The sequence below is a fragment of the Lipophrys pholis genome (assembly GCF_963383615.2).
Source record: "Lipophrys pholis genome assembly, chromosome: 18".
Classification (NCBI taxonomy): Eukaryota; Metazoa; Chordata; class Actinopteri; order Blenniiformes; family Blenniidae; genus Lipophrys; species Lipophrys pholis.
In genome coordinates, this window is record NC_137646.1 from 13,163,621 (window position 1) to 13,178,725 (window position 15,105).

Sequence of the window (15,105 nt, forward strand, 5' to 3'; positions counted from 1 at the left end):
TGCACCACAGATTCAAGCATGCTGCTTGTTTCTTATTCTCATGTGAACATTGTGAACTGGTAAATGGGACCTTCCCAACTGGTACCTAACCCACTTCCCAGCTGATGGAAAGCAGCGCAAGCTTCTCGGTGCGTCTCTGAAACTTCCCACCTTTGTTGTGGGATCCTCCCAGTTTGAGAGAATATTCCCACTTGGAACTAACTCCTTTCCAACTTCATATTTACTGGTTGGTGTTTCATGTTTCTTTCTGTTTCTGATTTCCTGTGAGTTTGTAGGCGTTTATTAAGTTGTCAGTGCAGTGATTCTTCAACTGTGGTGGTGGGATGGCTCCCTCTTGTGGTAGATAGAGGGAAGTGATCACCCAGCGAGCTAATATATTAAAGTACTGCTGGAATAAAAACATAAAATTCATGAGAGTTGCGGACTGGTAAAATAATTCCAAATAACCTTTAAATTTGAACTTTAGAGGTGCAGATTATACGTGATGAAAATGACAATCTCAACATAAAGCCAATTTTAATGAAACCTTCTGGTGCAAAACAATGAAATGTCAATAAAAGCTGCTGCATTATGCATGTTTTTACAAACTCACTTGAACAGCATGCCTTTGAGGCTAACGCTATTTTTTTTCCTGATGGCATCACCGTCACCTCAGCTTGTTTTCTTTGAGATTTTTTACAATTTGCTTGGCAGTTTGACCAGATTGGAGCCTCTTTGCTGGCTATTTTTGGCCCACAGGCCTTGTGTTTGACACCCCTAGTATACAATAAGGAAAAAAAAAAAAAAAGGTTTAGCATGTAAGATTACTTAATCTTACTCCTTTCAGCCTTTTTAATCTAAACAAGGAGGATAAACTTTGGTGGCCTTGAAAAATCAAAGTAGAAGCACAGCAGAAACATGGTGGGCTTCTATAAAAGCTTCATACTCTGCATTTCTTCTGATCGCACGTGTTAATCACTTAAATGACAAGTAATCCACTATTTTCTTAATTCATCTAAAGTTTTGTTGTGTCCACTATTTTTAAGAAAAAAAATTAAATCTGTTTTCCTTAAAATTTTTACAAATTTCTTGACGGTTTTCTTTGCCGGATTGGAGTTTCTAACTTCCTAGTTTCGACCCATAAACCTTATGTTTGCCACTGATTCATCATCTCTATAAAAGAAGACGAGCGTGGTTTTAATCGAACGAAGCCACGCCCCCTACAGGTGACACAGGTAACACAGGTGACACAGATAAAGCATCTTTATTCACAGATTTGAGGGCGTGGACCGACCCGATGTATTGTTCTTCTTTCAAACTCAAACTTCTGTGAAATCGGAGCAGAAAGAGTCGTATTGTTGGCGGCAGCCGAGCCGCGGAGCGTCCCCGTCAGGTGCCTTGAAAACCGGTTTGACTCCTCCGCCTCGTGACGGGGAAGTGAGAGACCCGGCTCTACAAACTTCACTTTTTTTTTTTTTTAATCCTCCGCTGTGTGTGTTGTTTTTCTCGTTGTCTCGTTTCTCCGGCCACACACCGAGGTAGGCTTCCTGTTTTGATTCGTTGTCCTGCTTGTTGTGTTTTCTGCTGCGGTTTGTCAAACATTCCTCCGGGCGCAAAAAGAAGAAGCGTGACGCTGTTTCGGCGAGAGCGACTCGCGCCAAACCGCATTCAACTTTCAGACGACTTTGGTTAAACGTGCTGGTGTCAATATCCCGTGCCAGTAAAAAGGCAGTTTATGACATTAAACAACTCCTCTAGACCCGTTCAATCAATCGGCGTTAGTTACTTTAACAACAGAACCACAGTAAAACTTGTGTAAAGACTTTAGTTGATGACATTTCAGGCTTATTGTGGTTATAAACGTTTGGAGTTCGGTGCGTTCATGTACACAAAAGGAAGCTCGGATATTTGTATACTCCTGAAGAGCCGAGTTTTCTAACGCACTTCCCATTATGAGATGTACTTGATCATTACAGAGGGACTATATAAGAAATGTAACTTTGCCAGTTAGACTTTTTTAAAAAAAAAAATAGGAAATTTTGTTGGTTATATCGACCAATCTTTTATCTGTGAAGCACATTTCATACTTTAAAAGGCAACAAAGTTTAGATGTTGGAAAACTGTTTCTCCCACCCCTCTCTCTCTTTCTCTATTGTGCATAAAAGCTTATGTTATAATTCAAATTATTCCCCGTTATTTACAAGAATAATGGAAACGTGTGCTCTTTCAAAATAGTTTTAAGCCCCTCTGGGTTTGAAAGGTAAAACGTTGTACTTCTTCCTCCCCCCACGCTATAAAATTCAAAGTAAAAAATACAAATATAAACATCAAGTTTGTGGACGTGACTCAACACTGAGTCCAGAATCGAGCAGCGGTTGACGACACTGTTCAGGGATGCAATGTACATGTTCCATGTTTTTACTTGTATTTCAGAATGAACATGTTCAGAAGAGAAAAGGCCTCCACAGCGCCGACCCCAGAGCTCCCACCTCGACCCAATAAACAGGTATCACAATGCAGAATCGAAAGATACATTTTGTGTATGTCTACATATATATTTACTAGGTTTTCTTTGTTTGTTTTATCACCAGGATGTTGACAGTACTGCCACACAGAACACACCGGATGCAGGGATGACGGAAGCATCACAGGTAAATGCTCAGATTAATGAGCCTCCAGGATTATACTCACTACAGTCACAATTCAACATTGTGTTTTTTAAATCCAGGAAAACAACAATGGAGTTTCTAGTGAGACGAGCCCAAGAAAAAAGGTTGGAAGAAGTAGATTATTGTGATTCATTTCAGGGATTTTTAAACACTATTCTTTATTGAAACGCTTATGTCCATTAATAATCTGAAAGATTTATTAAAAATTAAATGTATTGAAACTCGTGGTTTCTGCACCAGAGGACAGGAGTGATGAGGGTTATGAACAAGGTCAATCCGTTCAAGTCTACGTCGCAGGTAGAGTCATGGACAAAATTAATAAAGAAAAATAATTCAATGTAAAGTTCATCTAATGTCTTTTTATTCAGGCGTCCCCCTCGGTCAACCCAGCGTCCTCAGAGCCACAGGAGCAGACAGACGCCACACAGGTGAGATTATATTTGCACTAGAAGTTTATAACCTAGAGTGCAACTAAATTGACTAAAATATGAAACGATGTAATGATTTTGTTGGAAAAAAAATCAGTTCTGACAAGTTTTGTCGATACAAGATGTTTTGCAGACGTGTCCATTAAGTCTCTGACATCACGTTTCCGAAACGTTGCGTCTAATCATGCTTATGGAAGGACATTATTCAAAAATAAATACAGTTTCTATAATGTTTACTAAGATTGCCACACTTGTGCAGAGATTTTGGGGGTAATACCTTCAAAAATACACTCCATTCACTGTCTACACTGCAAACAAAGGCCGTAAGGATCATAGAGACCAAACTAATCCACTATTCTTACCGTCCAAAACATTTACAGCATCACATAGCTCAGTCCCAGGAAACATCCAGAAACTGTTTGTTAAAAGAGACGGGGGAGTATAATTTAAGAAGAAACAACTTTTTTTTTTTTTCAAACATCCATCTGCACATGGGACTTTAAAACATTTAGTATTTCAGTCTGTGGAGCAGAGCAGCTCGGGCAGAGTCGCACCATGAAGCCGCTCAAACAAGCGTTGGTCAGCAGGTACGGAGAAGAAGAAAGTGGAACAACCACAAGGTGTTTTCACATTGCTGGTTGCTTTCTTTGCTTTTTGTGTTTGTTTCTAAGTATGTGATTGGTTGTAAAAATAAAAATGACAGGACGCAAACAGGCTGGCATCCTTTTCAAACGTGTTGATTTTTCATTTAATTGTCTCCATTATTTTGATATATATATATATGAAAGTTAAAAAAAAAAAAAAAAGTGTTATTCCACAATATGACCAATTTCTCGATTTGCTTCATTATTCTATTGACGGGCCCATTTCCACTTCCATCTTTGATATGTTGATAGAAACCCTGAAAATAAATCATAACAACGTACAGTATTACAGTTAAATGTACTGCTGCGATGTGAACTCCTTACACTTGCATATATTTGTGGCATTGCCGACCCTGGCACGTCTTTCAGAACCCCGGCGTGTTTAAAGGGGTCATGCAGAAGGTCAACCCATTCAAGTCGACCTCGCAGGTAAAGCAGTGACGCTGCGGCAGTGTGACTCCAACAATGGAGGTTTAGTGTCAGTCGGTCGCCTCCTCATGTGATTCCACCTCTCTCAGGTCACTAAAGCTGCTTCATCAGAGTCGCTGGATCAGGGGAAAGTTCCCGATCTCACTCAGGTATGAAAAGGCTCAGAGTTTTATACTATCCAAGAAACAATAAGGTCAAGTTTGTGTTCCTGGTCTTTATTTTCTCTGGGTTTTCTTGATTTTCAGAACCCGGGTATGTTGAAGGGGATGATGCAGAAAGTCAACCCCTTCAAGTCCACTGCAAAGGTACAGTGTCTGTTCAGTGTTCAGACCAGAGGCGTCCAAACTGCTGCCCGCCTCCATTTTTAAGTTGCTCTAAAACACGCGATGTGAACTTCATTTAGTTATTTGCGAACATGTACAATAAGAAACGAGAAACAAACGGAGTGAATAAAAAAAAGTGAGTCACCCAGAGATCAACTCGACACACACGACAATTTTACATTTTGTGTCGCATGTTCAAAAAGGCGGTAGGAAGAAGTATCGCTTTTGAGTCCTGCCCCCTTTACAGCTTCGCAAATCACACACAAGATTTATTTTTTATTTATTTCTTAATATATCAATGTCGTTGACACCCAAATAACAAAAACAGTGATGATTTGTACAGATTGTAGCCCCGCCACCATTTGACAGTGCAACACCGTAACCCACAAGCCCTTGCTCTCTAAAATATTAAGTTTGAGAATTATTTAATCTCATGAGCTCAGGAGCCACTTACAGACGAGTGACGACTGATAAAATCATCCCTCAATACCTTTTTCAATTTAAACATATTACAAGTCCAACAAGTTTTAATGAAACTTTCTGGTGCAGAATACAGTGAAATGACCAGAAAACCTCACCTATCGCTGTGGGCGTCCATTTTTTCCCCATAATTTTTCGAGAATTCAGGCACAAATCAAAATCGTTGTTGTATATGTGAAATTGTGGAAAAATGAATGAGCGTGTGCGTGTGCGTGTGCGTGTGCGTGTGCGCGTGCGCGTGCGTGTGCGTGTGTGTGTGTGTGTGTGTGTGTGTGTGTGTGTGTGTGTGTGTGTGTGTGTGTGTGTGTGTGTGTGTGTGTGTGTGTGTGTGTGTGTGTGTGTGTGTGTGTGTGTGTGTGTGTGTGTGTGTGTGTGTGTGTGTGTGTGTGTGTGCTCGCATATTATAGCGTTTTGTTCTGTATCTGGTTTCATTACAAAACAACCAACAGCGCTAACTCGTGGCCTGCCATGCTAACTGCATTGTTTGAATATAAATAGTTTTCTAATGTTGCTGTTTAAATGCAAAACTTTTCTGAGGCGAAAATGCAAAAACGAATAGAATTATATTAGAATAAACAATCTGAATTCATTACCCAGTCTCGTCTAGCCTATTTGTCATGCCTTTGTTTCTGTGAGTTTAATGATTTAGTGTAACATTGAAATTATTCTGTTTATTTCATATTTTGAACATTTTTATTTTTAAATAGTTTTTTATTTTTAGGTTCCAAAAAATGAACTCCAAGAAGATCCTACAGATCCAGAAGAGATTGAAAAAGAAGCTCAAGACAAACAGGTAACCACAGTCTTCATCTGCTTGACACGCTGATTTTAAATCAGAATTTTCTCGCTCGTGTTGATTTATTTATTTTTTTCCACCTTTTTAAGAACCCCGGTATGATGACAGGAATGATTCAGAAGGTCAACCCCTTCAGATTGTCACACCCAAAGGTAACGTGTGTTACAACGAGGCTTATTTACTTCTATACTTGTTTAGAAATGACTACAACAACTGCGGTTTTGTCTGCTTTCAGGACGCCCGGCCTTTAGACGACGAGCTCTCCTCCAGCAGTGGAAGCTTAACAGACTTACCAGAGAAGCAGGTGGCTTTGGGTTTGACGGTGTCATTAAATAAAAAAAAAATTATTTTCCAACAGAACGTTAAGTGGACCACAAATATGAAGTGGGAAGATGCATAGAGAGGGAATCTATTTTTCTCTCTCTCGTGTGTTTGACCGGGTGGTCAAACACATTTTAGTTCAGGGTTCCATATACAGCCCATCTTTCACCTCCAGTGAGCCGGACTGGTAAAATGGAGCAATAATTAGCCTTAAATTTACACTTGAGCAGAGTATACATCATGCAAATGTTTATATTTTTACAAATTACCGCCTTGTAAACTAGCTTCGGCCTCAGAGCCGTGTTGTCAGGGTGAGTTTGTAAAAACACCCATAATGCAACGCCGATGGGAGAAGTTTTTTGTGACATAATGTGGACATTTTCTTTGGACTATTCTTGGTAGTAATTGTGAAAATGTAGACATTTTCATCACGTATTCTCTGCGTCACAACAAAGATGAACTCTAAAATTAAAATTTAAAGGTTATTAATTACCACTAATGGCACTGACCCATCCTATTTCTGGGGTCCGCTGGAGCCACGTTAAGGCGCTGGTAGTTAATGGATGCAATTCTTCTAACCACCACTAGATGGTGCCAAAGAAAACATTTTCAGCCTCTGCGTTGATTGAGGCTGTGCTTATGGATTCATTGCCTTCAGCTTCATAGCCACACAATGATTATATCAATGCCTGCGTCTCTTTCCTTAGACCCACTCGGGGGGGTTCAGAGGCATGATGCAGAAAGTTAACCCCTTCAGATCCGTCGCACAGGTATCATAAAAACGACGGACGTCTCGACTCTTCATTACAAACTTCGCCTCTTGATGTTGAGTTGTTAATTCTGTCGTGCTGCAGGTGGCAGACGAGACGGACTCTGCAGTTTCCTCCACCGCCACAGAGGTGAGTGTGCATGAGGAATGTGAACCATCTCTTTTATATTTCTAATTTATTGTAATGCTCCGAGCAGTGACGCACATGCACTGATCGCCGGCTCATGTTGACGAATGGCTGACAGGTTTGGTAAGCTCGGTTCTCACAGCTGCTCTTTGAAATCCCCGCCGTGACGTTCTCCTGTGCCAAACCAAACATGACATTTACACACAGCATGGCACTGTGTCCGATTGTCTGAGAGGACGTCACATAAACAAACTCATAATCCTTTATTTTCTTTCCTTCTTCCCTCAGGCAAGCGACGCGATTCACAGTGAGAGCTCCTCCAGTTCTGAAAGTTTGGACGACAACACGATAGAAAGACACGTGAGCTTCGGTGTCTTTATTCTGATTTCCTCGCTGTTAAAAAGAGACGAAGTGATGAAAAGATGTCGTCCAGCCCAGGAAAAAGCCTCATCTTCTGTTAATGTTGCTCAGTGAACAGCAGTTGTCCAAACATTTATCAAGATAAATCAAAACCGCCAAAGTTTTTCTTTCCGGGAAGTTGTGATGGATAAAGCAAATTAGTCACGTGAAAGTGTCAAGATTTATATAAAAGAATCTGTTCCATTCCTGTAACTCTAGTGTTCGTGTCTCACCGTCTAACATGAGAACTAGGTTACCTAAATGTTTTAATGACTCAAATACTCCAGTTAGGTTCACCAGGATGTTTTAACGGACCTGACGTGGAGTTTTGTGAATCATCAGGACTAAGAAAAAAGTTTCTTTTAACTTTCAACACAAATCAAAGTCTTCGATTGGCCGAAATGTGACAGATATGGGCAATGTGACAAGGTTTAATACCATTCAGTATTTTCTTATGCAATCTTCTGGAACAGTTGATCACTTGTGTAAATCCTTCTCGGAGGTAGAAGTTCTCTGAAATTTCCCCCCCCAAAAATGTCTCCTTCCCAGTCGGTTTGGTATGTCGACGCCATCGCAGAGGCAGACGCCATCGCAGAGCCGCAGTCCCGGCCGACTGTGGCGCCGAAGAAGAGAACTATGGTACGTAACCCACGTCTTATTGACATTCCTGCAGCAGAGCGAGCGTGTCCTCATGAGACCGGTCACCTGTGGAAAACGATGTAATCCAAAGTGTCATAAGGACACATGAGGAGCAAAGCAAACGCATTTGAAAGATTTAGTTTTGGTTTTGTTATGTCATTATATCGTTATTTGTCTGTGCGTGCATGCAAATTGTGAAGAATATTTGTATTTTCTTTCTCCTGTAGACATTCAAATTAAAGCGGATTCTTCCTTCTGCATTATTTGGCTCAGGAACCAAGGTGAGTTTGGCGTATATATAGATTTACCTTTTTATTTTTAACTTATTTTCTGTACGGGAGTGTAAAGTGTTCATCGTTTTTCAGTGTTCTCTCTCCGCTCATTTAATTTGAGATGTTTCCAGATGTTCTTTCATTGTGTGTTTGACTCAACAGGACTCCACTTCTGACAGCCAAGCACCGCCACAGGTTGGTCGTCTGCACAGGCACAATGTACATCACCTAAAGCGACGGAAATGATATACGCACTCATAAATAGGTCTGCCTTTTATTACAATTGTTCTTAAAGACGTTGTTTAAAGAGTAACCCCTTTGGTGGAGCTGAAAATGAAGCCTGCAGACGTTGAGCTGTTTGAACATGCAGTTTCCTCCAATCACCTGGGAAAGCCAATATCTTTACAGTAAACTGTGAGAACAGCTTTTACCTTTACGTGACGTATTAGGGACAATCAATGGGGGAAAAATACATATATATGAGAAAAAATTAATTCTTATCATGCAAAAAGTGTAATTACAAAGTGGAAATGTCTCATCTGGTCGAGCCCAATTCATTTGCCCAAATAATCTCATTAAATCACATAATTCTGACGATATAGGTTTTGCCCACTGTTTTACACAGAATTTCCCTGTTTTCTAATAATCCACTATATATAACCGATGTGGTGACAGAAGTCTTGTAAAGCTTATTTATTTGTGTGTAATTATGGTTTTCTCGTGGTAGAATTCTAGACTCCAAATATTCGATTCGATTCCCGACAAATTCAGCATAGTTTTAAAAACGTCATTCAGTAATGCAGTCTTGTTAATTCTTTAATGAGCGGCTATTCCAGCAGAGGCTGCTCAACCTATTTTTAGCTTTTGTTTTTCTTGAAGTACATGATTATATAATTTAGTTTCTCATGAGTGGCCCTGATGCTCTTCTGTACATAACCGACTGCGATTACTCATCATAATTCAGCCGCTTTTCTTCGCCACGCCTGCCTGCGTTTCCTGTCCATAACAGCTTCTGATCACATGACTCATCACGATGAGTTATTGATGAAATCTTCTTGTCAAAAGATGCTGGAATGAAAAAACAGATGGACTACAGGCACGTCTCCAAAAACTAGAATATCATGAAAAAGTTCAATGTATTTCTGAAAGTGAAACTGTTATTTCCTATAGATTCGTGACACATAGAGTGAACAGCTCCTTGCCTAATACATCATCACCGGACAGTGATGATGCAGTCAGATTTGAAATCCTGGAATAATTAGATCAAATTCTGCCATCTGATCGATGAAGATGCACGGTTTTCTTGCTCCCTCCCTCCGTGGAACCAAGAAAAATGCAGTGGAACATGAAGTGACACTCAAAGCGGCAGATTTCCAGTGCAGAAGCTTCTTTTTACCCGCACAGATTCAGTTTGCTTTATAACGTCCTGGAGGCGGCACCAGCGTAATTTATTTTATGTTCGACTATATACTGCTTCTTCCACACAATTTCTGATAAAAGTATCTGGAAATGGTCAAATGTTCTCCCTTCAATTTATGTCCTTATAACAAGTGTTTGGAACTATATCTTGGCCATCAAAAACAGGTTTTCCTTTTTCTTTTTTTCTTTAAAAATGGGAACATTTAATCTGTCGTCAAAATTTTGTACTCCCTGGTATTTGAATCAGTAAAACTCTGTGGGGTCCTAATCATCAGGCATGAAGGTTTTCCCTCCAGTCAGTGTGTGTCTTCTCTTTTAGGAGGTGGTGGAGGTTCAGACCTTGGAGATGGCAGAAGTCCCCATACCCAGTGAAGGAACTTTCCAGGACCCTCTGGACGTACGCTCCACTCCACATGTTTCATTGACGATGTGTGCTGACCCGCTGTAATCTCTGGACTCTCTAATAACCTAATACGTCTCAAACTCCTCGATTCCAGGACGAAGACGGTCTTCTGTCGTGGTGGAGATCCGTGGAAGGTACACGTCATATCCTACTGGCCAGCGAGTTTACTGGAGCTTGTAAATATACTCACTTCCTGTTTGTGTCTCAGGATGGGACGAGTGGAACGAGGCAATTAAAAACGATGAAGCTGAAGAGTGAGTATTTTATGATGGAATCAAATTTGAGCACAACACTGTTTAATATTCGCAAAAACAAATGCTTAAAAAGAGCCTCTGACAGTACGGACATTTTAAAATCCCTGATATTTCAATTGTTTTGATGATGATGTTTTAATCTTGTAAAATCCTGAAGTCTATTCTTATTGGCTTGAATTCACACCTGTGAGGAAGTGTAAGAATAGGTCGTCATGTTGTGCAATTTCCTTTTGTACTCAGAAAGCATCTGAACAGCAGTTTTCAAACCTGTATTACATAATCTACACGTCACAGCTCAAAGAAAGCACAACCCGAACCGTACAGGAATTATTTTTAACCACTTAATCACCCCTCTTGTGTTTTCCAACTCGGTATTCCTATTCTGAAATAACCCCCCCAAAATGGAGAAAACGCAATTTTTTTTTGTCTTGGTTTTTATGTCCTGACATCATAACTGATGTTTTAATGAAATGTGAGCGTCTCAAAACTCCCAAAATAACTTTCCCCTGCTATCTAAAGCGTTCGTAAGGGATTAATCATCCATTTGTATAACCAGTTTGCCTAGTCTTTTCTTTCCAATTGTGTTTTTAAAGGATGTTGTTAACCTCGTTCACAAAGGAAAGACGTCATGTAGGCGTGAACAGCACGTGAGGGTTAAACGTATGAAGATGAAAACTTGTTTGTTCATCAGCTATTTATTGGTTTTATTCATGCACAGTGTTTAGCTTTATACTCCTTGTATTTCACCAGAACTTTCTATGGCTTTATTTTTAAATATCCTACAAGGAATTTGTAGCCTTGAATGAATAAATAATGGCTTCCTGTCATCTCAGCTGTTTTCCTTTGATTCATTCTTGTAACTTCATATTAAGTTAATAGCCAGCGGTACTGAATACTAAAGATATGTGTTCATTAGTGAAGCAAGCCGGAGGGTGACGACGAAAAGAAACCCACTAACTACTTTTAAAAAGTAACTCATTGTTTACCAATTTTTACTCGGTCAGATGTCACTGGTCAAAGTTGCAAATGTGCATTTATTGCTCCAACTGTGGAAACTGGGAAAAATGCTTCAAAATCATCTCCATGGAAACGGGGGGGGGGGAAGCAACTTTTAAAAAATCCTCCATTTGCCTCCATGGATAATGAAGGAAAACACAACTTTTTAAAAATGCTCCCATCACTCTAGAGAGAGGAAAAACTGGAAAATTAAATTTTTAAAAAAATACTGTCTCCGTAGAAACGGCGGCGGTGCCCTGCATAAAAAATTTTCCAGCTCCATCTACTCTTAAATAAGTTAGTGTGTTAACATTTATAATGTGTTGTTTTATATCCGCATATTTGTGGTTTCATTACAAAAGCAACAAACAGCGCCCACTCCTGGCCTAACATGAACACGACATCATTTTCAGCGTTCCTGCCGTTTTCGTGTTTACGGTCAGAAATAAAGTCGCACAAATTCTGCTTATTCACCTGAAACTAAATTTGACCGTGGTTAAAATTCACACTTCAGTTTCGTCTCGACCTGAATTTCTGCGTTTTCTTCCGTCAGAGTGGTGGAAGAAGCGGCCGACCGAGTCTTCATGGCGGCCCGTCTCTTCGTGCGCTTCTTCAACCAGCGCGGCGCCTCCCTGCAGCAGCGCATCCTGGAGCTGCTGGCCTTGGCCGACGCGGCGGACAACTTCCACAAGAAGACGGTCACGGCCAGCGTGGGCGGCGGCGTGGCCAGCGTGGCGGGCTCGATCACCACCATCACCGGCCTCATCCTGGCGCCCTTCACCGCGGGGACTTCGCTCATCGTCACGGCTGTGGGCATCGGCATCGCCACGGCGGGCGGCGTGGCGTCCGCCTCAGCCAACATCACGGACACGGTCCACTCCAAGACGGACCGCAAGAAGGTGGAGAAGATGATCCAGGATTACCAGGATGAGATTCAGGATATCAAGGATTGCCTGGAGTTTTTGCAGGTGAGAACTTGAGCAGGTTTTTCATGTCCTCCAGGAAAACTGAATTTAAAATAACGGATACAGAATGTATTCTGGCGGTTTTGAGCTGCTCTGACTGAGTTGAAGCAGATCGAAGTTTGGATTTTTGCAGTGGTTTGGAAAGAAAGTAACAGAAGACTTGTAACGACCAATAACGTAACAACCTGCCTATAATGTCATAAAATAGTAATAGATCTTTTACAGCTATAATTGAAAGTGTTAGTTTGTATCCTCAACGAATGAGTATGACTCTCCCATCCATCTATATTTGAAAAAAACCCAGTCATTAAGATATAGGACAGGATTTCTTCAAAATAAAAGGTTTTTTTTCAAGTTTTGTGGGATTTTCTCAATTTACATCAATATATAATATACTTATGGAAAGTTATGTTAGGCCTTTTATTACATGAAGAAAAAACCAAAATGATTACATTATTGTGGAGTTTTTTTATTATTAGGTAAAGTACGAGTGTTTGGGATTGTATGATTGATTGCCGGAGAAGACTTATGAATGGAGGTGACCAAAGTCCTGTTTCCATGACGACGCTTCGAGTGAAAACTCATCGATTTGTGTTGTCGTTACACCTTTACACAGCAAATATTTTAAAAATGCTTAAACATGTAGTTGGCATGTTTGGCCAGTAGTGGGGGCTCCAGGTGTCAAAACGCGTTCCACTTTGAATCGTTGTAAACGGCGCCCGAATGTTTTTAAAGACCGCTGAAGCGGTGAAGCCACAACTTCTAAGTCCTTCCCTGATTTCTGGCCAACAGGAAGGCATGGAGACGCTGGAGGAGTGGAACTTCGAGCAGTACGCCGAGAGCATCGCCAAGAAGCACCTGAACCAAAACGTCAAGCACGTGATGAAGGAGGGCGGCCGGGCCGGCAAAGCTTTGGTCATCAACACCGAGAGCCTGATCAACACGGTCCAGGTGCTCACCGTGGCCGGCGGCGCCGCCAAGGCCGCCCAGGTGATGAGCGTCACCACCGGAGTCATGTCGGGCCTCTTCCTCGCTCTCGACGTGTTCTTCCTCGCCAAGGACTCCATGGAGCTGAGGAAAGGCGCCAAGACGGAGTTCGCCGGGAAGATCCGCGACGTGTGCAAGGACCTGCAGGACGGACTGCTGGAGCTGAACCGCATCAAGGAGCAGCTGCAGAAGACGATGGACGGCATCGAGGTGGAGGTCGAGGAGGAGGAGGACGAAGAGGTGTTGAAGTCAGATCTGAAGAAACTTTACGAGCTCGAAGAGTAAAGCTCAGTTTTAGTAGGAAGGAGAGGAAGTAGCTTTTAGGATTATTTATTACAGCACTTTAGTGAACTCTCCATTTTTAGGTTTTGATTATAATGAATATTTAAATTAATTGATTGAAAACCAGAAGTGTATTTTGTCTTTACAGCTAATGTGAGTTTCATTAATAAAAGCTTTCTGTTTGTCTCGGTCGCTCTGTCTTTGTAACTTGATTCTCTGTTTTTTTTTTCTCACAAAGCTGCGGCCGGTCGGAGTGTGAGCTCTTTGTTTACGGGCAGTGATGCACGACCCGGATTCGGTCTGGTTTTAAATTCTGGTTTTGATGTTATCAGTCTATTGATGCAGACAGGGTTTACTCCTTCTGTCAAAGCTGCTTTCATTGGGTGTTTAATAGCTCCTATCTAAAACATGGGATTATCAGCTTAAGTCATTTGTATCTGGATTTTGTGATTATTTTGTTCTATATTTTAACTCTAAGCCCAAGAGTTAGTTTATTGACGGTTTTCCTTGTTTAAGAATCAATCGGATATTATTAGAAAAACAATGTTCATGTATGAAATTCAAACTTGATAGATGAACAACTAAGTGGAATAATGATGGAACAAGGAAGGAATAAATATAAACGTATTAAAACTCATGCAATTTAATTTAAAAAAAACTATTTCCCCTCCAACCCGGGATGTCTGAAAAGTCACTTTTTGTCAATAGTGCAAAAAGTATTACAATGATCTTGATGAAGTGGGAAATGGAAAATTTGACTGAATTTCAAAAACTGACAAATTAAGATGACACTAAATAATAAAAGGATCCTCTACAGTAGAACATCTTAACTACTTCAGAAAAATGATATTTTAGTGTCAAACATAAGGCCTGTCGGACAAAACCGGCCTGCAAGAGGCTTTAATCCGGTCAAACCAATTAAATTGAAAACATTTTAAAGAAAAAATCTATATATATATTAAGAAATTTCTTAGATTTGGAAACACTGAAACCCACGCTGACATAGAAAGCTAGCATTCGCCTCAAAGCCATATTGTCAGTTTGACTTTGTAAAAACTCCCATAATGCAACAGCTGTAGATGTTTAATGAACATTTCACAGTATTTTGTACCGGAAAGTTTCATTAAAATTGGCTTCATGTTGAGATCGTAGTCATTCCCAGTAGTAATTGTGAAAATACAGACAAACTTTTGTTTCGTTTTGCACAACTTTTTGAAAACACTCAATGTCCGTGGAAATGGGGTGGAAAAACTTTTTAAACACATTAACATTGTCACATGATGTCATGTGACATTTTATTTAGTCATCACTGGATATTGGAAACAACGCGGCACTAAAAATTCCCCCACATTCTGTTTACTGATGGTTCTGTCAGATTATGCTGACAGCTCATGTTGTAACTTCCTCTGGTGGAAGATGATCGGTTTAACGCGGTGGTTTCTCATATCTTTAAAAGTTACAACAGGTGCACCAGAGACTCATATTGCCTCCTTCTTTTAGTAAGTTAGTATATCAATATGTGAC

At 40.6% G+C, this 15,105-nt stretch overlaps 1 protein-coding gene across 2 annotated transcripts; it reads left to right on the top strand.

Moving 5' to 3' along the window:
• The first annotated feature begins 1,201 nt into the window (after positions 1 to 1,201).
• Positions 1,202 to 14,211, top strand: LOC308123427 (uncharacterized protein). Of its 2 annotated transcripts, XM_080485927.1 has the most exons (23): positions 1,202 to 1,517; positions 2,413 to 2,485; positions 2,571 to 2,630; positions 2,708 to 2,752; positions 2,889 to 2,945; positions 3,017 to 3,076; positions 4,090 to 4,149; positions 4,239 to 4,298; positions 4,395 to 4,454; positions 5,674 to 5,745; positions 5,838 to 5,900; positions 5,984 to 6,052; positions 6,777 to 6,839; positions 6,924 to 6,968; positions 7,254 to 7,325; positions 7,914 to 8,003; positions 8,231 to 8,284; positions 8,438 to 8,470; positions 10,014 to 10,091; positions 10,192 to 10,231; positions 10,306 to 10,351; positions 11,901 to 12,315; positions 13,105 to 14,211. In XM_080485927.1, the coding sequence occupies exons 2-23, from the start codon at positions 2,414 to 2,416 to the stop codon at positions 13,582 to 13,584; spliced, it is 2,094 nt and encodes a 697-aa protein (XP_080342053.1). In that variant the 5' UTR covers positions 1,202 to 1,517; position 2,413; the 3' UTR covers positions 13,585 to 14,211. The 2 variants fall into 2 exon arrangements, with proteins under 2 accessions (XP_080342053.1, XP_080342054.1); XM_080485928.1 differs by lacking the exon at positions 4,090 to 4,149 and having other exon boundaries at positions 1,217 to 1,517.
• The last annotated feature ends 894 nt before the right edge of the window (positions 14,212 to 15,105 follow it).

Excerpts from the sequence above, each read along its gene's own strand:
- LOC308123427 (XM_080485927.1), top strand. The coding sequence starts at position 2,414 with ATGAACATGTTCAGAAGAGAAAAGGCCTCCACAGCGCCGACCCCAGAG. Across the intron at positions 2,631-2,707 it reads GGATGACGGAAGCATCACAG|GAAAACAACAATGGAGTTTC; the intron begins GTAAATGCTCAG and ends TTTTAAATCCAG. Across the intron at positions 12,316-13,104 it reads ATTGCCTGGAGTTTTTGCAG|GAAGGCATGGAGACGCTGGA; the intron begins GTGAGAACTTGA and ends TCTGGCCAACAG.